The 25,631-nt window shown below is 35.4% G+C and overlaps 3 protein-coding genes and 1 long non-coding RNA gene across 6 annotated transcripts; 3 read left to right on the top strand and 1 right to left on the bottom strand.

The window, feature by feature from the left end:
- Positions 1-1,798: 1,798 nt before the first annotated feature.
- LOC106180811 (putative ATP-dependent RNA helicase DDX56) lies at positions 1,799-17,966 on the bottom strand. 3 transcript variants are annotated; one of them, XM_086999480.1, is made up of 17 exons: positions 17,831-17,966; positions 17,172-17,333; positions 16,897-16,977; positions 16,632-16,705; positions 16,295-16,465; positions 15,989-16,079; positions 15,754-15,818; positions 5,535-5,639; positions 5,145-5,216; positions 4,858-4,971; positions 4,537-4,656; positions 4,132-4,232; positions 3,779-3,852; positions 3,526-3,615; positions 3,214-3,319; positions 2,931-3,028; positions 1,799-2,333 (listed from the first exon to the last, which is right to left on the bottom strand). In XM_086999480.1, exons 1-17 carry the CDS (start codon positions 17,900-17,902, stop codon positions 2,265-2,267), a joined length of 1,665 nt encoding a protein of 554 aa, XP_086855606.1. In that variant the 5' UTR covers positions 17,903-17,966; the 3' UTR covers positions 1,799-2,264. The 3 variants fall into 3 exon arrangements, with proteins under 3 accessions (XP_086855606.1, XP_086855607.1, XP_086855608.1); XM_086999481.1 differs by lacking the exon at positions 17,831-17,966 and adding an exon at positions 17,511-17,714; XM_086999482.1 differs by lacking the exon at positions 17,172-17,333 and having other exon boundaries at positions 17,831-17,943.
- On the top strand, positions 5,679-7,576 carry LOC147764837 (uncharacterized). Its single transcript, XR_015331753.1, has 3 exons — positions 5,679-6,568; positions 7,208-7,282; positions 7,520-7,576. It is a non-coding gene; the product is annotated as an uncharacterized LOC147764837 (long non-coding RNA).
- LOC147764838 (uncharacterized) lies at positions 12,554-15,708 on the top strand. Its single transcript, XM_086999478.1, has one exon. It carries the CDS (start codon positions 12,561-12,563, stop codon positions 14,766-14,768), a length of 2,208 nt encoding a protein of 735 aa, XP_086855604.1. The 5' UTR covers positions 12,554-12,560; the 3' UTR covers positions 14,769-15,708.
- On the top strand, positions 17,958-25,593 carry LOC106179977 (putative pre-mRNA-splicing factor ATP-dependent RNA helicase PRP1). Its single transcript, XM_013563807.2, has 14 exons — positions 17,958-18,118; positions 18,824-18,990; positions 19,231-19,379; positions 19,648-19,841; positions 20,159-20,360; positions 20,640-20,816; positions 21,018-21,272; positions 21,605-21,717; positions 21,945-22,090; positions 22,415-22,606; positions 23,119-23,241; positions 23,651-23,841; positions 24,575-24,744; positions 24,989-25,593. The coding sequence occupies exons 1-14, from the start codon at positions 18,066-18,068 to the stop codon at positions 25,122-25,124; spliced, it is 2,268 nt and encodes a 755-aa protein (XP_013419261.1). The 5' UTR covers positions 17,958-18,065; the 3' UTR covers positions 25,125-25,593.
- The last annotated feature ends 38 nt before the right edge of the window (positions 25,594-25,631 follow it).

Below are 25,631 nucleotides of genomic sequence, written 5' to 3' on the forward strand. Positions count from 1 at the left end.
AGAGGATGCCATCATTTCATACAAGAGTTAGTCAACTCTATCACTAACTGGATCAAAGTCCTTAAATCGTGAGATAGATCTAGGCACAACATCTTGTAAAAACTGCACATACTGGTATATTATGTCATCACAGTCATTTTCACTAATGCGCTTGCCTTCAACAAGGAGAGTAAGTAGTCTTGTCATTTTCTTCTTCATCTCCTCAATAAGACTTATTCAGTTCCTCAATTTCCTCGAAAGTGTCCATTCTTTTTCTCTTTTCCGTCTCAGATTTTTTCTCTCTCTCTTTTTATCCAAATAAACCTCATATTTTTGCCTGGAAGAGGCTGCAGATGCAAGAACTGCATTTGTAATAGGTACTTGTAGGATCCCACCCATCGCTTTAACATGATCACACACTATTCTCTGTGCAACAAGTCTTTCATCTCCTAAATTTTCAACCTCTATTTCTTTATTGACAGAAAACCCCCTTTCAACATTTGCCTAGCCATGTGACAGAACCAGAAGTAATTTGCACACTTCAAGCAATTTGGAGTAAGAATCATCATTTAATACATGTACTTAAAAATTCATCAAGCCTGTTGGTTTTCTGGTTGAATGTAGAAAACTTATCTGTAACCCACACTGGGATATTATCTACAAATCTATCAAACTGACCCATAATTGTGTCACTATCATTTGCATCTATTCTGTTTGCACTTGCTAACAGGTTCAGAACTTTCTTAAATTTGATTCTGCATGCATCTGGATCAGCTGCCATTTCCCTCGCAGTGATGCATCCAGGATTTCCAAAATATGGGGCATATGCCCCCCTAATCTGGCAAAAAGGGGGCATGAGAAGTTGAGAAGGGGGCATTACAAAAAGTATGGTTAAATGGCCATTTTGTTTATGTTTAAGCCATTAATTCTTAATCACTCATAAGCTTGCAAATGGTTCCCAGATAATTGGCTTAGAACATGTATCAAACCATCTATTATTCAAATGATTATATTTAGGTCCAAGCTTCTCTCAAAATGGAAAGAGCTGGAAATCAAGATATGCATTTGAATAAACATATGGTTAAATAAAGTTTCAAATGAAAACTTACTTTCACTGTCTGTATCCTGATTGTTGTTTTGTGCATGGTGAAGCTGTGATAGGGATTTCACAAAATTCAGAAACCATTTTCATCAGATATATGCCCTAAACTTCCCAGTAAATGACCAGATTCCAAAATGCTCCCTTTTGGTGTGGATATACTCAACAAAGTGTTTTATGTAACACAATGTGCCTTTTGTCCTTAAGAATTTTGCTACAAACATTGCATTTCATGCTGATGGATTTTATGTTGGTATCTATTAAAGTAATTTTTAAAATCCTGTCACAATAGTACATGGATAGAAAGCCTGGTACTTACAGAATTAAGAGGTAATAATTTATGTGACACACTTAGAGATGTTATGTGACTGTGGGGGATATATGCTTTCCTTAGTTTTAGGGGGTCTTTCGGTGAATTGTAACTACATTCTCTTGGTATACATGTAAAATAATACACTCTGTACTGATATGTGCCTTAAGACCCCTTGCAGACACCCAAGGTTTTCTGGCATACAACACTCAGGCCACAGTGCATTATCTGGAACATAATCTACATCTTTCCTTTATCTTCAGGAAGGGGGGATGCGTATTTAAAGAATTTGGTTTTGCTTCTAACTTTAAACAAAAATCTGACATGGATTCTCAGACTCCTTTGTCAGTACTGAGTAAGTAAATAATATATTTACGTTATAAAAGTGAACTACATTTAATACTGAAAGGAGATACTACTATTTATTTCACTTGGTCTTATTCTTTAAACCAAATCTGTTTGATATCTTTCCACCACTTTTGTTAAAGCTTTGGACATATCCCTTCTTAGAAAAATCAGAATACCATACTAAGTCCCCTGCATCATTTTCTCAGTTGTTAACAGTTTATACTTGGTATATAATCTTTTATTCCTTCAATAAACAATTTGAAATAAGGAGTAATAAAGAATGTATATCATGTTAAAAACAGTCCCTGGGTATTTTGTGTTTATTGTACATGTATATTTCTCTTGAAGTTGAATTAAATAAACTTGACATATTTTTCAGTATCTTCATTGCTTTTCCTTGTTGTTTATATTATCAATAAATACATATTTACATTATTTTACAAGAGGAAAAATTTTCCACATTACACTGCAGTATTTTCTGCAAATGAAATTGCACAGATTTAGTCCTTTCTGTGATGTTACTGATAATCATTTCTTTTTCTTCTTCTTTAAAATCCCTGCATATTCAAAGCTCTTCAGTGGATCTGCTTTCCTTTTCTGGAGAAGGAATATAGAAAAGATTGAATAAATGAACTTGGAACTTGGATATATATCAAAGAATTGTCTATGAAAATTAATGCACAGAACCTTTAAAGGTACATTCGAACCCAGCATCGGTGGAGCATGGATTCCTAGTAACACATGTAAACCACTTCTACTAGATTCTTATATGACTCAAATAAATTCGACATGCCAAGGGATAAACTGAATAGATCACTCGATCAGCCATAAAAGACCTTTAGACTGCTCCTTTTTTAAAAATTTTTGGTTGTAAAATTAACCTACTTTCGTGACCTACTTTCCTGCCCCATTGACATACAGCTTAGAATGCCAGCAGAAAAATCCGTTCAAACATCATTTTCGGGTAAAATTAAACAATACCTTTTGGTAATTTTCTTAGTTATACTACTTGAAACTATATGCTGGCATTTGGTTGGTTTTTGTGACAAAAAATTGACTTTGTATGCATCTTTAAGGTATATTTTAATGTGTCAAGAAAAAAAAAAAACTGACACAATTTATCAATTTTTGTTCTTACATGTAAACAATATAGAATGCAAGTACAGATGGGCAACAGAACTACTGAATGGATACCTTGTATTTCATTTCTCCCCTTGTGGGCCCTTTATGGAATTGCTTGTTAGTTCTGGCCCTTCTTCCCCCACTCTTCATGTGCCTTAGAGTTGGTGGGACTAAAAATTCAAAATAAATTGTATTAGTATTAGTTCAGGATTTTCATTTTTTTTTTAAGTGTATTAGTTCAGGATTTTCAAATCATGCCAAAATAGACACTATTGTGTCAAAATAGATGATATCACGTCAAACAGTAATGCAGAGTGTACAAAAAGCAAAATTGTGGTCCAAAGTTTTAGCTTACCCAGATAGTCTGGCACGTTCTTCAAGTGTTGCTGTGTCTTTACTGTATGTAGACTTTTGTCATGCCTTAAAAGCTGCAGATCACGTGGATTATCTTCAAAATATGACTGAATAGGAAAACTCAAAAACATAAATATTACAGTTTCCATGACTAGGATAAAAATAAAGCCCAAAGATGAATATCAGAGTAGCATATGTCTATGTCCTATGACTGAAAAATACAATTGTTGGATTTATGTAATTAAATAATCCAACATTTAGTTTCTGCTAATATAATTTATAAAAGGTTAAAAACTTAAGAAAAACATCTAACCTTCAACTTCTGAGAATTTAGTATTTCTGACTTAATTTCCTTCAGTCTTGCCTCTCTTACAGCAACCTTAGTCACAGCTCTCATGGCATCCTGCAAATAAAAAAAACCCCATACATATGATCCCAATGCTATATACCTCAAAATCTAGTGCCACAGTTGCAAATTGGAGACAACATTACCACAACCTTAAAAGCTCAAGCCTGTGTTAAGTGGCAATTTCTGTGTAATCTATAATGATTCCGTTACTGCCTACCTTTGCTCTATACCTAAACCCCTCAATCTCCTCCATCCTGAACTGAAAGGGCTTGAACAATGTCTCTCCTTCAGCTAAATAAGAAATATACAAAACGGTTGCATCAACAAATGACATTGCATACGTTCCCTAATCAATTCATTGAAACAAATGTTAGGTTGAGCATCAGAGGAAAAAAATCTCAAGTTGTTATGTCATTTAGAGAAAACATTTCACTGATGCTGAGAGAGATGCAAAAGGGAAAAAACTACTGGAAAGAGAGGCAAAAAATGTATTAAGGAATCTGTTATGTTACCATGGCTTTATAAACTGTACAAACAGCACAACCACAAACAACTATTTTGTCTACTAACGATGTGAGTCTGCTAGTTCCTCCTCACAATGCTCTAACAATGGCATTTCTTTCACGCTGATAAAGGACAGTGCTGTGCCTTGGTTGTCAGCCCTGGCAGTCCTGAAATCCATGATATGACATAAATTATTCATATCAATAATAAACATGACAGGGTTGCTGAAATTTAACTTTCAAGTACAATGAACAAACTGCAAAATTTTCTACCTGCAATATACTATATAAAAACCTCAAATATGGTAAAATTACAGATTGAAAGAAACTACACATTTTCCAAATCTCTTTTTAAAATACATCAGTCAGTAGCATCTTTCATATTTTCATACTTGATTCTTATACACCTCATACTGTACAAAGGTTAAACCCCTTATTTTATATTAAAGTAAATATGTATCTCAAATCTTACCTTCCTACTCTGTGAATGTAGGCATCTACATTAGCTGGGAAGTCAAAGTTGATAACATTGGACACATTTTGAAAGTCTATTCCCCTGGACACACCATATTCCTTATCTTTTTTACGCACTCTGAAAAGATATATATAAAAACACTCTGGTAAGACATTTGAAAAGTCAGAGAACCCTCCAGGCAACAAAATAGTACTGACAATCACTCACAGATGCCAAAGGCCAATTCATTTCAGTTTTAAAATGATAACTTTTTTCTCTACAATTTTGCCTTTTGAAATATCTTATTTAACCATTTTACCTTTCATTATTTTTGCTTACTTTTTCTGTTTTGTTTTTTCATCTTTGGTTTCTGTTGGGGTTTCTAAGGCTGTCTCATCAGAAGCAATGATGATATCATATAGTCCTTCATTAAACTGGTTGACAATGTGGCACCTATGGCAAAATAAGATGGCATTCATATTCCCTTAACACAAATTCAGGCGAGAACCATAAATAAAATTTCATCAGAAATAGGTTTTAATACCTTTAAAATACCTTATAAAAGTATACAACAATAACACAACAATAACACAGGCCAATGTCAAGGTACACTGTTTTGTACATACCTCGAATTGACTGGGAGCTCTGAGTTTAGAGCACAGGAAGGAATTCCAAACTGCTCTAAGAATAACTTTAACCTGCAAGTAAAATACATCTTAGTTCTTGTTTTTGTAGTACATCAAAGAATTTGAAAAATGAAAGTCTCTTCCCTTGGCAACCACCTAATTTATAAACAACTTATATTTAAAAAAATTAAATCCTTAAATAAGCCTGAGCATTCTAGTTATGTAATTCTTATATAGAGCTATTTACTTGTATGCATTAATCATATGCAATAAATTGGCCTGTCTGTAATGCATGAAATTTATGGTAAGAAATTAACCTACATTTAATACATTAAACCCATACAAGATATTGGTTTGAATGCAATAATTTACATTCTAATGTAAACTCGCCTATAACATCTGTCAACTGAATTCACAAAGATGATGGATTTTCCACGTATTAACCTCAACTTCAGCAAGGTGTATACCAATACAAACTTGTCTTCTTCTTCACATCTAAAAAATGAGTAAGATATTAATAGCATGGCAAAATATCAAACCTGCACCACAAACACTCATCAGTCATTCTTTGCTAGTGGTGCACTGCGGGGGGACCATAACAAGAATGTTATTTAAATTTAGATAGCCGACCAAATTCTCATGACATCGTTGTGTATGTTTCAATAACAAATCAAAGAAGCTGCATGAGCAAGGAGGATATTGTTATAAAAGCAAAAGAAGAGAAAAAGCAGAAAATATATCGAAATTACCCTCAAAATGGCGTCTTTTTTTGTGGAATTTCGACCCTACCTCTATTTAGGAACAGTTTGTTTAGGGTTTGAATGAATTATTGAAGCAGGGAATACACCTACTGCAAGAAGATATAATAAACAGAATGTGCAAATGGTTATTTAAATAAAAATTTATTTGAAGTCACTGAAAAATGATCACAAAATTAGCTTAACTTACGATACATGCGGTGTCCCACCCCGATGAAAATTTCATCTAATCCTATCTTTCCGTATTAAAACTGTTCAATCGTCCAAAGTAGTATTTCGGTTAGTTTGTGTCACGAAATCCATGATAATATCAGTTTTCTTAAGAATTTCACATTTATTGCTCAGCAAGGTCGATATTTCTTCACCGCGTCCCAATATTACGTTCGCAACGCTGAAACTTCAGAGATCGATTCTTATCAGACGACTTTAAAATGCCGCGTGAAAATTATACATCGATAGCGATCTTCTTCCATACTCACTAACTGATGACGTCTACACACGAATGGATTCTTTTACACACTAAAAAAAACCAGCTCAAACTGGCGGGTGGCCCATTCTGATAACATGTTACGCAATGACGCTGTCGAGGCCGGATGCGGGGGCACGCCTTTAATTTCCTAAATTTAACCGCCACGGGACTGCTATAAAGATCTTCCTTGTATGAAGGTGAGAAATACTGAGTTTCGTTTCATTTTTCTTCAATTGTTTCAACATATATGTGTATTGATTAATTCTTATCATCCGATTAGTAGGGTGACTTCGACTGAACTTTCGTTTTTCGTCTGCGTCCCATGGTTCAGCGGTGATGCCTTATTCATGTTTTCTTGTTCTCGAAAACTCAGTATTATTGATATTGAATGATATTTTTTAGTTTTCTCTTAAATAAAGCTGCTACGAAGTATTCAGTGCGTTAAGAATTTAACCGTCTGTAAAAAACAGCAAAAATGAATTTCTCCCGCTATTATGTAACAGGGACACATTGAAGCAGCGAAAAATGGGTGAAGAAAATGTGCCCCAGTAATGCGTGTTTGTCGCTCATAATGCACTGTACTTTGTTTGAATAAGCAACTCTGGATTATGAAGAAATGCAGTAACTGTCTATATTATTAGATATATTTAAACCAAAATGCTGTGAAAAGCATTGCAATGAGCATTAATGTATGCTGAGATACGTTTGATCACTTTTTTCACAAGACACATAAGGAAAGATTTTAAATGAATGTTATTTTTAGGTAATGCATTTTTATCTTTCATTTTTTTTTACTTTTAGTATGAATTTTTACAAGCCTAAAAATCTTTTTACAGGTAGTATTTTTTCAACTCCAAGCTGAATCCATACAAGCATACCCCCAATGATGGCTGAGGACAACTGTAGTTCAGGTAAGATTTCATGCTGCTTTTTTATTGTGTACATATTTCATGCCATAGTTTTTTACTTTTTTTTCCACCAGTACCAGTCTTAAACTCTACCTTTAGCTCTCCAGTGAGGGATGTGTATAATATATTAATAACTGAATATAAGATAAATGCAATATCCCCAGTTAAACTTGTGTTTCATGACTGTCTATTTTTGCATTATTCTATAATATTTATTATTCCTTACTATGACTATTTTAGCTGAGCCTGACAAGACCCCACTCAGAGTTTCAGCCAGATTGTACAACAGAACAAGGCAGCAAAGCTGTCAAATGTACAGACAAAAAACAGGAAATAACTATGCACAAAATAGGCTACTGTCAATTCTGATGCAAAAGTACATTCCTTAAAATGTGTTTACAGTGTTGCATATATGCTGAAAAGTGAAAAAACAGCATAACTTCTACAATAATGGCCCGATCATGCTGATTTTCGAACTTGACCTGCGTTTTATGAATATTCATTAGCTCTGTAAATATTATGCCAAAAAGTAAAACTGCCCTCCACTTATCGTGTTTACAATGAAAGTGCATGGCGCCGGCGACAGCGACAGTGACGGCGACGACAGACACAGGTGATGGCAATATGTACAGACACATCTGTACATATTTACTGTACTGTTTGAGAACAGTAAGTGACATGGTTTCTCTTACATGGTCATCATGGGAGCAGTGCCCAAAATAGGTTTTTTTCAAATTTTGATGCAATAATACATAATGTTTAACAGCATAATGACCATCATTTTTTAATAATTAAATATTAGTATCATGGATATTCAGAAAATGTGACTAGCAAAGGTCTTCAGGCCCATGGAACTTCAAAGTCACAACTTGAAAATGCCAAAATGTAAACAAGACAGCACTGTTCTGAAATGTTTTTGTTTTTTTTTTTCATTTTTAACAATTTTTTTAAACATAAAACAAAATTAACAGGTTACTGCCATTTTTATACAATCAACTGAGAAAATTGATGAGATGGGAAAAATATCAATAGAATAGTGTTTAATGTCCAATTTCCTCCATTCTAAGATTCTGAACATACTGAATGATTGAATCTGACAAACTGCAATGATATGAGTTTATTTCCATTTTTGAAACTTTATTACACAATACACGATAACAAGTTTACCATCATTTTTACATATTCAACTAACAATGTTGTAAAGATGCAGGAAATGTCAAACAAACACTTTTACATGTCTTATTAGTTAAATAATGAGACTGTTAACATGCCTAAGAATTGAATCTGAGGAAATGTGAAACAAGACAGCTCTGTTCTGACATGGGTTTATTTCCATTTTTAACACTTTTTTTAACATAAAACAAAATTAACAGTTTACTGCAATTTTTATATGATCAACTAAGAAAATTGATGAGATGGGAAAAATATCAACAGAGCAGTGTTAAATGTCCAATTTCTTCCATTATGAGATTCTGAACATAGTGGATGATTGAATCTGACAAACTGTAATGATATGTGTTTATTTCCATTTTTGACGCTTTATTACACAATACACGCTAACAAGTTTACCATCATTTTTACATAATCAACTAACAATATTGTAAAGATGCAGGAAATGTCAAACAAACACTTTTACGTATCTTATTAGTTCAGTAATGAGACTGTTAACATTGCCTAAGAGTTGAATCTGAGGCAATGTGAAAAAACAGCTTAACTTCTAAAATATTGCCCCGATTGTGCTGATTTTCGAACTCAACCTGCGTTTTAGTAAGATTGACCACTCCTGTGAGTTTAATGACAATTAGCCCATCTGTTTTTCTTATATTGTGTTTACGGTGTTGCATATATGCTGAAAAATGAAAAAACAGCATAACTACTAAAATAGTGGCCCGATCATGCCGATTTTCGAACTTGACCTGCATTTTAGTAAGATTGATTATTCCTGTGAGTTTCATGACAACAGGCCTAACGGTTTGCCTTAAAATGTGTTTACAGGGTTGCATATATGCTGAAAAGTGAAAAAACAGCATAACTTATACAATAATGGCCCGATCATGCTGATTTTCGAACTTGACCTGCGTTTTATGAATATTCATCAGCTCTGTAAATATAAAGCCAAAAAGTAAAACTGCCCTCCACTTATCGTGTTTACAAGGAAAGTGCACGGCGCCGGCGCCGGCGACGGCGACGACAGACGCAGGTGATGGCAATATGTACAGACACATCTGTGTCTGTACATAAAAAGGCGCATATACTCAGACATTGATCGCCAAACATCAGTGGCACCATTGGCCTCACCTGGCACGAGTGATAACATTACACCTTCTGCAAAAAGAATGCGCAGATATAGAGAGAAGTTACAGGCAGAGGGACATTATGCCAAATACCTAGAAAAACAGAGAAAAAAGGCAAAGAATACAGGGCTAACAGGTCTGAGGAAAAGAACAAGGCAGCAAAGCTGTCAAATGTACAGACAAAAAACAGGAAATAACTATGCACAAAATAGGCTACTGTCAATTCTGATGCAAAAATACATTATGTTAAACTGCAAATTCAACATCAAATTTTAATTATCCTCAACAGGTAATACTAATGTAATTAAAATATGTGCCAAGTTTACACTTTGAAAATGTATAACTTCCAGAAAAAGAAGTTCCTTAGACTGCTTCTCCAACTCAGACTGCATTTTAGTCCTGTATTTCTTTTTTGAAAGTTTGGCAATCATAAGTAACATGGTTTTCCCATAATGGTCATCATGGCAGCAGCACCCAAAATTGTGTTTTCTTCTATTCTGATGCAATATTACATAATGGTTAACAGCATAATAACTCAATTTTAATAATAAAATATACGTATCATGGATTTTCAGAAAATGTGACTAGCATGGGTCTTCAAGCCCGTGGAACTTCAAAGTCACACCTTGAAAATGCCAATATGTGAAAAATTAAATTTTCACAAAATAACTGTTTAACTGGCAGCAAGAATTACCAAACAGACTGTATTTCCTACTGAAGCTGTATTTTAGTCCCATGTTTCTTTCCTGTAAGTTTAAGAACAGTAAACGACATGGTTTTGCTTAAATGGTCATCATGGGAGCAGTGCCCAAAATAGTTTTTTTTTTTTTCAAATTTTGATGCAATATTACATAATGTTTAACAGCATAATGACCATCAACTTTAATAATAAAATATTAGTATTATGGATATTCAGAAAATGTGACTAGCAAAGGTCTTCAGGCCCATGGAACTTCAAAGTCACAACTTGAAAATGCCAAAATGTAAACGAGACAGCACTATTCTGAAATGTTTTTTTTTTTCCATTTTTAACAATTTTTAACATAAAACAAAATTATCAGTTTTCTGCCGTTTTTATATATGATAAACTAAGAAAATTGATGAGATGGGAAAAATATCAACAGAGCAGTGTTAAATGTCCAATCTCTTCCATTCTGAGATTCTGAACATAGTGAATGATTGAATATGACAAACTGCAATGATATGAGTTTATTTCCATTTTTGAAACTTTATTACACAATACACGATAACAAGTTTACCATCATTTTTACATAATCAACTAATAATGTTGTAAAATTGCAGGAAATGCCAAACAAACACTTTTACGTATCTTATTAGTTCAATAATGAAACTGTTTACATGCCTAAGAATTAAATCTGAGGAAATGTGAAAAAACTGCATTTCTTTAAATAATGGCCCGATTATGCTGATTTTTGAACTCAACCTGCGTTTTAGCAGGAATGACCACTCCTGTGAGTTTAATGACAATTGGCCTCTCTGTTTTTCTTATATTGTGTTTACAGTGTTGCATATATGCTGAAAAGTGAAAAAAAAAGCATAACTACTAAAATAGTGGCCCGATCATGCCGATTTTCGAACTTGACCTGCATTTTATGAATATTCATCAGCTCTGTAAATATACAGCCAAAAAGTAAAACTGCCTTCCACTTATCGTGTTTACAATGAAAGTGCATGGCGCCGGCGACAGCGACAGTGACGGCAACGACGGCGACGACAGACGCAGGTGATGGCAATATGTACAGACACATCTGTACATATTAACTGTACTGTTTGAGAACAGTAAGTGACATGGTTTTTCTTAAATGGTCATCATGGGAGCAGTGCCCAAAATAGGTTTTTTTCAAATTTTTATGCAATATTACATAATGTTTAACAGCATAATGATCATCAATTTTTAATAATAAAATATTAGTATCATGTACAAATAGTAAACGTGACTAACAAAGGTTTTTAGGCCGATGGAACTTCAAAGTCACACCTTCAAAATGCCAAAATGTAAACAAGACTGCACTGTTCTGAAATGGGTTTATTTCCATTTTTAACACTTTTTTAACATAAAACAAAATTAATAGGTTACTGCCATTTTTATAAGATCAACTAAGAAAATTGATGAGATGTGAAAAATATCAATAGAACAGTGTTAAATGACCAATTTCTTCCATTCTGAGATTCTGAACATAGTGAATGATTGAATCTGACAAACTGCAATGATATGAGTTTATTTACATTTTTGACACTTTATTACACAATACACGATAACAAGTTTACCATCATTTTTACATAATCAACTAACAATGTTGTAAAGATGCAGGAAATGTCAAACAAACACTTTTACGTATCTTATTACTTAAATAATAAGGCTATTAACATGCCTAAGAATTAAATCTGAGGAAATCTGAGGAAATGTGAAAAAACAGCATAACTTCTAAAATAATAGCCCGATTATGCTGATTTTCGAACTCAACCTGCGTTCTAGTAAGACTGACCATTCCTGTGAGTTTAATGACAATTGGGCTTACTGTTTTTCTTATATTGTGTTTACAGTGTTGCATATATGCTGAACAATGAAAAAACCGCATAACTACTAAAATAGTGGCCCGATCATGCCGATTTTCGAACTTGACCTGCGTTTTAGTAAGATTGATTATTCCTGTGAGTGTCATGACAACAGGCCTAACGGTTTTCCTTAAAATGTGTTTACAAGGTTGCATATATGCTGAAAAGTGAAAAAACAGCATAACTTCTACAATAATGGCCCCATCATGCTGATTTTCGAACTTGACCTGCGTTTTATGAATATTCATCAGCTCTGTAAATATAAATCCAAAAAGTAAAACTGCCTTCCACTTATCGTGTTTACAAGGAAAGTGCACGGCGACGGCATCGGCATCGGCGACGGCGACGACAGACCCAGGTGATGGCAATATGTACAGACACATCTGTGTCTGTACATAAAAAAGCAGACAATGATAAGAATAGGCTTCGGGCACAGAAATACCGCCAGAAAAAAAAAAGAGAAAGGAGAACCAGTAAATGCCAATCCAACTGTTAATACAAGATCTTCGTTAGCAGCAAAACGAAAAAAAGAAAGAGAAAGAAAAAGAAAATATAGATCTGCTTTGACCCCTCAGAAGAGAGCTGCAATCAACTTGAAAAGACGCAAGAGGGTGCATACTAAAACAGATGCAGCAGTTTTGGAAACTATGTCCAAGCCAGCAAACAAAGAAAATGAATATGTTAAACCTGCCTCATCAAAAGGATTCCTAAACCGAAGCACTAAGGCAAAAGCTGTCAGGAGAGTGAAACAGGTCATGCCAAAATCACCTTCCAAGTATGCGGATGTTGCAGAGTTCCTTTTCAATGTTACCTCACCAAGAAGGAGAGAGCGACTGGATTTGAAAGGGCTGTACATTACTAAAGAAAGAAAAGGCATGCAGGCCAGAGAAAACTACCACAAAGAAATGCAGAATAAGTTTAAGGAGACCAAGGCGAGTAGAAAGAAAGCAAAACTTCAAACAAAAGCAGACTACTGCCGCTTCTTCCTAGACTGCAACAGAGGAATGAAAATAGCAGATCTTCGCAAAATGCTGAATGTCAGTTGGAACTATGTAAGAAAATGCCTCTATCAGCTTGACCGTGACCAGCCAATTTCTCCTAAGAAAAGGTCAGATGCAGTACCAGCGGAACTTATTCAAATCATTCAAAACTTTCTAAATCGTGGTGACATTGCAAGGGAAGAACCAGCTGCCAGAAATGTAGGTGCCAAGGATCAGCAGCCTCGCAGATACATGTGTAAAACTATGAAGGAGGCGTGGGTCCAATTCAAAGAAGAGACTTCTACAAGCATATCATACTCCAAGTTCTGCTGCTTCCGCCCAAAACACACCAAGTGCATGGCAAAAGACAGGTTCAAGACTTGCTGCTGTGAATACTGTGAAAACATTACTCTAAAAAAAAAAGCAGTCAATTCAGTGCTTCAGACTGCAGGCCATGGTGAGATGTTTCTCGGAAGCAAGTTTGCAATTGCTGACATGACTTGCTGTGCGCCAAATCCAGTACTTCATCTTCACAACAAGGCCTGCATCGACAGAGAATGTGAAAACTGTGGCATCAGTAAGTTTCATGAGGTTATGGTGCCTATGCTGGATAACCTGTCTGACACTCAAACAACATGGTCTGCATGGCAGTCTGAAAAGTCTACTTACAAGAATAAGCAAGGGATGGAAGTGACAACCAACAAGCAGGTGCTTGTAAAGATTGATGGCCCATTCTCGCAGCTCATTGCTGAACTTGAAGAAGACCTGCATACTTTTGCATGGCACTTGGCAAATTATCAGTGGCAACAGAGGCAGTTTGACAAGCTGACAAGGGATGTTCCAACCGGATGGCTGGTAATGTGCATGGACTACGGAGAGAACTTCACTTGTGCCTATCAAGATGAGGCACAGGGAGCCCACTGGAGCAGACAGCAGATCACCATCCATCCTGTTGTATGCTATTACAGATGCCCCGATCACCCTGAGGTCACGACACAGGAGACATTTTGTTTCATCTCCAATGACCTAAAACATGACAGCCATGGGGTGCAGCACTTTCAGCAACAGGCGCTGCAGACACTCCTGGAGCGTGGAATAAACGTCACACAGATTATCCACTTCAGTGATGGATGCCCCAGCCAGTACAAGGGCAAAGCCAGTTTCATTGATTTGTCCTTTGCCAAAGATGACACAGGCATCCCAACAGAGAAGCACTTTTTTGGCAGCCGCCATGGCAAGGGGCCATGTGACAGAGAAATTGGAGTTGTAAAGCGTTTAGCAAGACAGGCAGTGCTTCGCAGAAAGTGCATCATTGCTACAGCCCAAGACTTATACGAGTATGGTTGCAGCAGTCTGACAAAACCAGCTGACAATTCACACTCTCACACCTGTCGTCAGTTCTTCTTTGTTCGAGAAGGTACAATTGTGAGAGACAGGCCAGATAGAACAGGAGGCAAGGGCATCCCTGGAACTAGGAAGTTGCACTGTGTCCAGGGCCACTCTCCATTTATTGTGAGCTATAAGGAGCGATCCTGCTTCTGTGAAGCATGTGTGACACTTGAAGGCGAGTGTACAAACAAGTCCTTTGTTGGAGACTGGAAAGAAGTCAGCTTGAAAGTCAACAGGAGGCAAAAATGAAAAGTGCTTGTTTTACAATATCCATAGTGTTAAACCATGATAGCAAAACTATTTATTGTCATATTTATACATATAAGTATAAAATGAAAAGTTGAGTATAGACTGTCAAAATTCAGATGGATCGATCTAAGTATGGGAATCCAGTCTTAAACTTAGGTTACCCATTTTTCGTTTTCAGAGTAAAAAGATTCCTTGTATTGTACACTCTGGAACATTCTTTAGATCAACTTTGTTCAGTGTGTGTCCCATGTAACAGAGTTACAGTAAACAAAAATATGTGCATTATTCCTCTGTGTTTGTCAATTCCAATTTAAAAGTGTGTGAGAGTGATGTTCCTCTCATGCTTGAAGTATATGTGGTTAATAGCAAAAATATTGTTATTATTTGCATGATTATAAAAAGTTTTTGTTCCCGCGTCACTAACTTTACCGTGTCAGACATATTCACAAGTTTTATCAATAATGAAATGTGGATTGAATTCTTCAAAACCAGTTTTAAAGCATTGAGACAACACCCCCTTATGATTTAGACTAAAACTAAAACATTCCACTAGATTTTCATTAGTTTTAGTGTCAAATATATTTCCCATGTAACGCGTCTTGGATTTGGAGGGTATAGCTGTTCAACTCTCTTGTGTGCCCTGACAAGGGCATCTGCTGTTTCCCTTTTGATGAAATGGTGAACTGTGATGGTGTAGCTATCACATTGCAAAATTACAGCTTCCCAGATAAAGTTTGAAATTTTCGGTCAAATTCAACATTTTGTAACCACTAGCAAAGAATGACAGTCATACTAAATTCAATAAATACAGGCCAAAAGAGCAGCTGTACATTTGCATTTAACATCAATCTAAGAATAGAGTACATGATGTGAATGTTTAGCTGCACCCTGGTTCTCCACTCAAGTAAAAAAATTTGAGAACCCATAAAATTTCCCACTCCACTAAAAAATTGGGAGCACAGATTTGCTGGTTATTACTACTTACTTAATATGGTATTGGGTAAGCTGGTTTGTTTCTGGGAGCTGTGACTCTTCCAGTTTTAGTATCACCTAGAATGGTTATATTTACATAAATGAAGAAATGCACTAAAACTCTGAGCATTACAATGTATTAAAGAGTTAATAAATATCAGACGCTCAGTAAGTATCTCCATGCACAAACAAATATAAAACTCTATGACAATGATTATGAGTCAAAACTATTAATCATAAATACTTACAGGATTATGTAGCACCAATTTCTTCAGTGTCCTGACATCTTCACTCAACGTAGCTGACATCAGAAATGCCTGGTAAATTTTGGGTAAGTGACTGAAATTGTAAATATTAGTTTAAGCATCTTGTAAGGGCTGTCATTTACAGAAAAAAAAGGATTAAATGTGACTAACATTTGACATAAATTTCCTTATTTATATATCTGTAAATAAAATTTGATAAGTTTATCTTTGTTAAGTATGTTATAGCTTCACCTTCATTAAAAATAGAACATAATTTTATTTACACCTTAAAAATTAATATATACACACCTGAGCAATGTTTTAATATCTGCTTCATAACCAAAGGAGAAGACCAGGTCTGCCTCATCTATGACCACCATGTCTAGAGATTCCTTAAGGTACAGGTTTTTAGCCTGGATATGGGCCAGGATTCTGCTTGGTGTTCCTATAACAATGTCTGGCTTTTCCATAAGCAATGGTCTATGAAAGTAAAGATCAAACACCTCTAAAAACCCTCAAATCTAGATTTTAAAATGATTGTGAACAGTCTCAAGTAAACTGTATAATATGAATCCTTTTTATGAAATTGTTTCAGATCATCATGACAGATAACAAAGACTTACAAACAATAAATATCTTAACTCACCTTTGAGCATCTAATGCCACTTGACCTGATATATCCACACATTTGACTTCTCTTGAACAGCTACTTGTCAGGTCCTAAAAGAATACAGAACATGCTCTGTCAATTATATATATCCTGAAGAGTTGGACCAGACTCTAAATAGAAAACTTTGGAATTTTACTTAACAATAAATTAACCAACTTCATCAGGCAAAAAGAGCACAAACCTCTGATTTATTTTAAAAACAGCAGGATTTCATAACTCCATAACTGAATAACAAACTCACAATAACATTCTTGTAAGCCTGACTACACAATTCCTTAGAAGGTGTGATGACCAGTGCTTTCACTGACTGTTCCTTGGCATGCTGAAAGGTATGAACAATAATTATAACAAATGCTCCCAATATTCAACATACCTTAAAAAATACTTTCACAGGGAAAGAGCAAATTTAAGTTAATTTTATCCATAATTACCATAGTTTTATCTATATCTTCCAAACTTTTGCATATCTAAAATATCTAAAAAAATATTCAAAGGCTTCTCTATTTACACTAATACCTGTTTTGAGTCCAAAATTTTCTGTATAACAGGAATAGCAAAAGCTGCTGTTTTCCCTGAGCCAGTTCTTGCTCTGGCTAGAATGTCCTTTCCTTCCAGAGACAGCGGTATTGCACGCTCCTGAATAAGGGTGGGCTTGGACCAACCAAGTTTTGCTATAGCCTTCAAGATAATATATCTAAATATAATTTCTTCCCAAAAAGTTTCAATGTGAAAATTGTAACATACTGCATATCAACGGCTACATGCCTCTAAGTGCTACGCTGCATAAGCAGATCAGGTGATAATTATAAATTCAAGGACTCTTAGGTAGGCATTTTTGGTACTATAGGAACTTGCCTTGCCATCTGTTGTACGTCCTGAAATCACGACTCCCGACCACACACACACACACACACACGTACACATATACACACACAAAACCCCTCCACTTGTACTGAAATACGTCGTAACTTATACACTACTACCACACAATGTGAAGCCACCGAAGCCTGTATTACATGTAGCCACCGGTACATGTGTCGATCAGTGTACGTGATTGTGATCGAATGGGTCTGTACCTGCCATAGTGTGTTGGCAGGTATATTTAAGTTTATAATTGAAGCTATACGTATATTGTAATAATCTTCATAACTGTTTACAAAAACGGCATATAATACCTTTTGAAGTCTGTCATCGAGGCCCATATCATGGAAATTGAGTAATTTCCCTTCTTCGTCTGCTTCGTTCATGTTTACAGTGGAAGGCACATGTGCTCATACGGGTTATTAAAATTTACCCTATACCCAAATTATTAAAACCCTCGTTTTCAAATCTGTAACGTCTTATGTACGTTTCCGGAAACGACTGCAAATCGTATTGTAAGGAATAAGGTCATACGCCATCACAGAGAAAATGTCGAAGCGGCATCGAATCGACGTTGGTGATTATGCGTCGAAAAGGGGAAGGTAGGATATGAGATACACAGTTATTGTGCGAAATAAAATTCAAAGATAATTCTCTCGTTCAGTTTAGCAATTTTTGTTTTACAAGAAACTGATATGATATTTGTAGTATTGATGATTTTCATTAACTTTGTGATTCATGAAAGACGCAAAGAAGTGTAAGTTGAAACGTTGATAAAAAATGAAAGTGAAATGCCGACAGTTACAGTGATTATTATCTTAAAGTATTGCAGTTGGCTCATGCACTGACTATAGTATAACTTGCATCAACAACCCCAAACCGAAGTGAAAACCATCGTGATGCCATTTATTTAAGGCTTTAATCGGTCGAAACAAAACAATATATGTAGCCCATTACACTGGACTAATGATGATACAATGAAAGAGACTCAGTTTGAAACCGGTTTATTTCTTCTCGTCATAACGCAGTAGACAGTGAAAACCTATTCTGTTGTTAATCAAAATCAGCCAGGGTTTCCGTAGAAATGTGAGCAGAACATGAATTGCTCCTGATATGAAAACTTGCTTGGCTTGACATAATATAATAAACAGATTGTCTGTCTAATAGAGTATGATTATTAAGCCTACCAATAAATCATCTCAGGTTTGGGTAGATGACATCCAATTGTGGGCCATGGTTTTCTTTGTGTCAGTATATTTATAATCAATTGAATTGCAATGTTTGAACTTTTTGTTATATTATTATAGGGATGATGATTACAGAAAAGACAGAGACCGAGATCGTGACAGAGACCGTGGTAAAGATGAAAAATCATCCTCAGCAGCCTCAACAACAGTGCCTGCAGCAGCCAGTGTTAGTACCCCTAATATGATGCCAGGAGTTGGTGTTAATATGAACCTTAACCCTTTCACAGGTTAGTGGTGTAGACCAAAAGAAAAAAGTAAAGTAAAAAGAAAACATAAATTACAGAAAATTAAAGTTTCTTCTATCAACAATGCTTTCTTCAATGACATTTATAGTTTCAGGTAAAAGTGATGAAAAAAGATACCAGAGACTGCTGATTGAAGATGTATTTTGAACCTAACTATCATATATGTTAATACTTAGTAGATGTAGTCTGCAATTGTTTTATGAAGAATGGTATCCTTTTCAGGTTTACCACACACACCTAAATATTATGAGCTCCTTAGAAAAAGAGTAACTTTGCCAGTGTGGGAGTACAAGAGTAGTTTCCTAGAATCACTTACCAACAATCAGACCACAGTGTTGGTAGGTGAAACAGGATCTGGAAAAACTACACAGGTAAATGATCGGGATTCAAGTATTCTTTTATTGAGATTATTGATTACTGAAAAATTCATAGTTGACTGGTTGTTCTGATATGAGAAAAAGATAATCCTTGTAGCATGAGGCATCTTTACATCTTATATTATAGATGTGTTGGTTTTATATAAAAATGTTGCTGTTGATATATAATGATGGAGAAAACATAGCTTCTTTTACAGTCTTAAAATATATGTAAACCTAAAAATTGTGCTCCATTTAATATGAGCATTACTATCTTCCTCAGATTCCCCAGTGGTGTTTGGAGTGGGTCAGGGTGAAGCACCAGGGTAAGAAGGGTGTGGCCTGCACACAGCCAAGGAGGGTGGCAGCCATGTCAGTAGCCCAGAGAGTGTCAGAAGAAATGGATGTTGGTCTGGGACAGCAAGTGGGTTATAGCATCCGTTTTGAGGACTGCACATCATCAAACACATTGTTGAAGTAAGTACAGGGAAGGGATGATAATAGGGATGAAGCAAGCGTTTTCATTTATTTTAGTTTATTTCCATTGGTTCTTACTTATGATATATTTATTGTACCACTTGCTAATCTAGTGCCTACTGTTTGAATAATTTTCTAGTCTGGTATTTACCCTCCTGGCATTTGGGTGTTGATTTACACAAGTATTCCATACTTTGTAAATCTACAATGTGTTCTCTTAGCAAAGTATGTTAGGATGTTTGAAGTCTGTTTTAAGGGCTCTTATATATGTGTATCCTTTCATCAGTGTCTAAACTCTTCTCACAATGCTATTTCAGATACATGACTGATGGTATGTTGCTACGAGAAGCCATGTCAGACCCTTTATTAGAAGGCTATGGTGTTATTATACTTGATGAAGCTCATGAACGTACATTGGCCACAGACATCCTAATGGGTCTGCTGAAGGAGGTAGCCAAGCAGAGGGCAGACTTAAAAGTCCTGATCATGAGTGCTACACTGGATGCTGGAAAATTTCAGGTATGAGATAAGTTTTATATTTTTATGGAAATGATAATCAGATTTGATGATATCTGACATACTTGTGTAAGTCAATGTTTTAAGGGAAATTGCTTGAAGGTTGATATATCGCTAATATTGAGATAACCAACATTAACTTACTATTTTAATGATTAAAATTGATAATTATCTAAAAGAGTTGTAATTTCATTTTGGCTTACTGTCCCACACAGACTAGTGTCCACAGACCATACCTATGAATTCATTTAATTTTACTCCTTTTTTTTTTATTACCCGTAGGATTATTTCAACCATGCACCCCTTATGAGTGTCCCAGGAAGGACATTCCCTGTAGAGATTTTTTACACACCTGAGCCAGAAAGAGACTACTTGGAGGCTGCAATACGTACAGTCATACAGATTCACATGTGTGAAGAGAAAGAGGGAGATATCCTGTTGTTCTTAACTGGTCAGGAGGTGAGAAGACATCAGTTTTAACATCAGCATTGTTAATCAATTTCAGTAAATGTCTGCAGTATATCTAATCTGGAGTTAGAACAAAAAATGTAGTAAAACTATACTATAAGGCGAAGGTCAAAAGATTAAAGAATTTAACATTTTCTTTGAAGAAAAATTATTAGGAAATATTTTGAAAATAATGCTTTTATTTGTTCTTAGGAAATTGAAGAAGCCTGTAAGAGAATTGCTCGAGAGGTGGAAAACTTGGGCCCAGACGTTGGCGAGATGAAGTGCATTCCGCTTTACTCAACACTTCCTCCCAACCTGCAGCAGAGGATCTTTGAACCTGCTCCCCCCAAGAGACCCAATGGTGCAATTGGCAGGAAATGTGTGGTTTCAACCAACATTGCTGAGACATCCCTTACTATTGATGGGGTTGTGTTTGTGATTGACCCAGGATTTGCAAAACAAAAGGTATATACAATGTTATGTCAAACTAACATGTTTTAAAGTATTTTCAGTACTTATGATAGGCCTGGCAGAATATTAATTAGACATTATGAGTACTGCAGTGCAAGGTAACTAAGTGTTTGTGCATTGGACTTCATTTTAGATGTTTTTCTTTGCTTACCCTGATATGGCTAAAACCCTTTTTTGTAAGTGTCTGATGATTTTTGTGACTTACTTGTGGTCTTCAGATCAGTACATTTTGAACAGATCTGAAAAGAACAGCTGCTCACTGTAAGGACAGTTGCACTTGTGTCAGTGATGAAATCTACATCTTTACCTTTTTACCAATATTTCAGGTGTATAATCCCAGAATCCGTGTGGAGTCCCTGTTAGTGACAGCCATCAGTAAGGCAAGTGCACAGCAGAGGGCTGGGCGTGCAGGAAGGACAAAGCCTGGAAAATGTTTTAGGTAAGAAAAATGCACTTGCAGGATAATAAATAAATAATGAATGTGTGAATTACTATTATTTTCAATTAAGCAGATTTACTTTTAACTGCTTCTATTATATAAGTAGTATTAAGAAATAAATGAGAATTTTATGCAAAAATTCTGGTTTTAGATAATTGGGAAGGATTAAGAGACTAACAACATTTATCAGTATAAACTCATTTTAATACTGTTGAAATGGCTTACAGGTTGTACACAGAAAAAGCATACAAGTCAGAAATGCAGGAGAACACTTACCCTGAGATCCTTCGTTCCAACTTGGGATCTGTGGTGTTACAGCTTAAGAAACTGGGAATTGATGACTTGGTGCACTTTGATTTTATGGACCCTCCAGGTATGAATTGAAAAGTTATCATGCACGATTTATTTCTGAAGAAGATGACAAGTGGCCTATAATGTTTGATAACGAAATGTAGTTTTGGGGTGATCAATGAAATGAGAATTATATTTTAAAACATTATAATGTAATTTTGGTATAACCCTCAAAAATAGTTAACTTAATAACCTTAAATTTATTTCTGTAAAAAAGAAAGTAGATCTAGAGGTAGGATGCTACCTCATCATGATTAATATTAGCATTCTGTAACAAGTGAAGTGATATTGCCAGTTTGTATTTTTAAAGAAAACTGGTCTTCAGGTAGTCTTATTTATTTTATAGCTCCAGAGACTTTGATGAGAGCACTTGAGCTGCTGAACTACCTTGCTGCCATAGATGATGATGGGGAGCTGACAGAATTAGGATCCATGATGGCAGAGTTTCCTCTGGACCCTCAGTTGGCAAAGATGGTGATTGCCAGCTGTGACTTCACCTGCTCCAATGAAATTTTGTCCATCACTGCCATGTTATCAGGTAAAGATAGAGTTCCAGGGATGTGAATCTTAGGATTAATATCAAAATGTGACATGGTGGTTTCTTTTATTATAATTTGAGTAAGGTTGTGTTAAAGTACTGTGAGCCTTATTTTAAAGTACAGTTTGCCTGTTTCTCAGTAGTATTTAAAGTCTTGATTCACATCTCTGCGTATAAACGTAAATATACTTTTTTAATTTTTGTAAAGATCAGATTTGAAAGAAATATCTTAAACCACGTTTAAGCTGTATAGAAAAAAAAACTGGAGGGATACCAGATTAAATGTTAACGTGTTTGATATTTAAAAAATCTTCTTTGGAATTTAAACAGCAAGTAGTTAATTCTCCAAATCAGTTCTATTCATTTAATTATAAATTGAACTTTAAAAAGCCCTCCAGTTTTGGCACTATTCCTGATTGTGTAGTTTCCTTGTAGTCTTATTGTTGGCCGTTGCATTAATCCGAGTGGGAATGGGGCCACCATCTTGGCCCCCGACCCAATGCTGTGTTTAGTCCCACAGTGTTTCGTCCGCCCTACGGAGGTGAGGAAGGCTGCAGATGAGGCCAAGATGCGCTTTGCCCACATAGATGGTGATCATCTGACTCTGCTCAATGTGTACCATGCCTTCAAGCAAAGTAAGTCTCGTGCCAATTCAACTATAAAACTTAATCTTTAGATTCATATATGAACACACATGCAAACAGCACACAAATACACACACTAGTCTTATCTCCACACAATAACCTTTTAGCTTTTCTTGTAGAAGTAATGATGGAGAATGTTTAGATGGGATTACTGTTAAATATTTATTGTGAGGAAATAAACATATCTTGGTAATAGATTGTTGTTTATTTTGTTAGGAAATTGACATTTGTAGGTTATTGCTGTATCTCACGTAAGGAAATTACCACATAAAGGCTATTACTTCATAGGAAATTACTACAGTGAATTAGTATTGATCTTATGATGTTGGAATTAGTCTTGTCTAATTAATTCCTACTGAAAAAAAGTAATAGTGTAATGTGCAGTACTCTAATCATTCAGATCATGAGGATCCACAGTGGTGTTATGACAACTTCATCAACTACCGCTCACTGAAGAGTGCTGACAATGTGCGTCAGCAGCTGGCTAGGATCATGGACCGTTTCAGCCTCAAACGAACCAGTACTGATTTTACCAGCAGGGACTACTATGTCAATATTAGGAAAGCACTTGTGTCTGGCTTCTTTATGCAGGTGGGTTGATATTGTCAAAGTAAAAAGAAAGCACAGGTTTAAAGTTTAGTCTGTGAAATTTATGCTGTAAAAGATTGTGTGAAATTCTTATGATATTTAACAGAACAAAATGAGCAGAGGTAAAGACTTAAGGCAGGTACCTGTAGAAAGATATCAATATATTTAATTTTATAGTACTCTTCTTTGATGCAACTTGGGATAAGTTAGTGTCAGATTTCAAAATATTTTTATTTCCCTTTTCAGAAAGTATCCCAGTCTTAGTGTTGTTAATATTTTCTTGCCATTGATAATGGCCCTGTTGAAAGCCTGTCGCACCTTTTCTGTTGGCTGCTGGTTACACTGGGGCCTACATAATACCGCTTTCTATTGGTCGCTGTTTGAGTTCTGCATACTCCTATAGCATAACCCAAGGATGCTACATGTCTACATTTTGAATATAGAAAATGCTGTTTTTGTAATGCACCTTTACTTGAATAATATTCACATTAGGAAGTCCTTTTTATGTTGAATAATATTCTCATTAGGAAGTCCTTTTTAAACATAAAATAGAATATTTACCCTCTTACATTAGCACAACCAAATCAGTTTGGGGTTTATTTGTTTGATAATGAGATGTAATTGACGACGGACTTAATAGGTCTGTGAGATAGAGATAAATGCCCTTGATCAGAGTAATAACTAGATTTTGAGTCTTTTTATATTTTTAAGTATTCTTTTTCAATTTTATCGATAGGTTGCCCACCTTGAAAGAACTGGTCACTATTTGAGCTGCAAGGACAACCAGGTTGTCCAGCTTCACCCATCTACCTGCCTTGATCACAAGCCTGAATGGGTGCTATACAATGAGTTTGTACTGACCACAAAGAACTACATCAGAACAGTCACAGATGTCAAACCTGATTGGTAAATTGATAGCCGAGACTCAAACTTTTGAATTTAAACCTTTCCCTTAGGTTGAAGACAGTATAGATTAACAAAAAGTTCTTTTCCTGTGTTCATTATTAAACAGAGAAATATACTTAAACCCAAACACTCAATTTTGGTCACTGAAGCAAGTATTTTATGTATATAATTTCTTCCTGAATTTTATTCTGGGTATTGCTTTATAAGTCCACATTCTTACATGTTATCATAACTTTGTTTTTAGGTTGATCCAGATTGCACCCCAGTACTACGAAATGAGCAACTTCCCCCAATGTGAAGCCAAGAGACAACTAGAACGTATTATCATGCGTCTGGAGTCTAAGCAGTTCAACCAAGGATATAATCAAGGATACAACTGACTTTACATCCTATGTAGTCAAGAGTTTGTTCAACAGACATGTACATGTAAATTCATTCAAGAACTAATCGTAAAACAAAGAAATGGTTTTTGAGATGATAAATCAAGCATGGACATTTTATTCTGAAGTTTGGCAGATGTAATATACGTAAAATATGTTCTCTACTGACAATCTCACAGTAACACCACCTTTTATTAAGAGTAAAGGTTGACAGTGAACATTTCTGGAGAACAATGAAGAGCATTGTCATTCATAACAGATCTTTCTAAAGACTTCTCTTTTTTGCCCTTAAAGTTTTATTCCCCTAAATTGTAAAAGTCATGCTAGTATGAGATACATGTTTGTTAATTGTATAGCTGAAATGAAAATTTGTTTTCAGCGAGAAGCAAATGCTAATGATAAAATGTCTTCAATGTGGTTCAATCAATATACAGTATGTACTATGGAACAAAGATTTATTGTCACATAAGCATTTTTAGTTCTTAGTTTTCACGGAACATTGCCCTT

This window comes from Lingula anatina, chromosome 1, assembly GCF_051362555.1.
Source record: "Lingula anatina isolate TDL-2025a chromosome 1, LinAna3.0, whole genome shotgun sequence".
Taxonomy (NCBI): Eukaryota; Metazoa; Brachiopoda; class Lingulata; order Lingulida; family Lingulidae; genus Lingula; species Lingula anatina.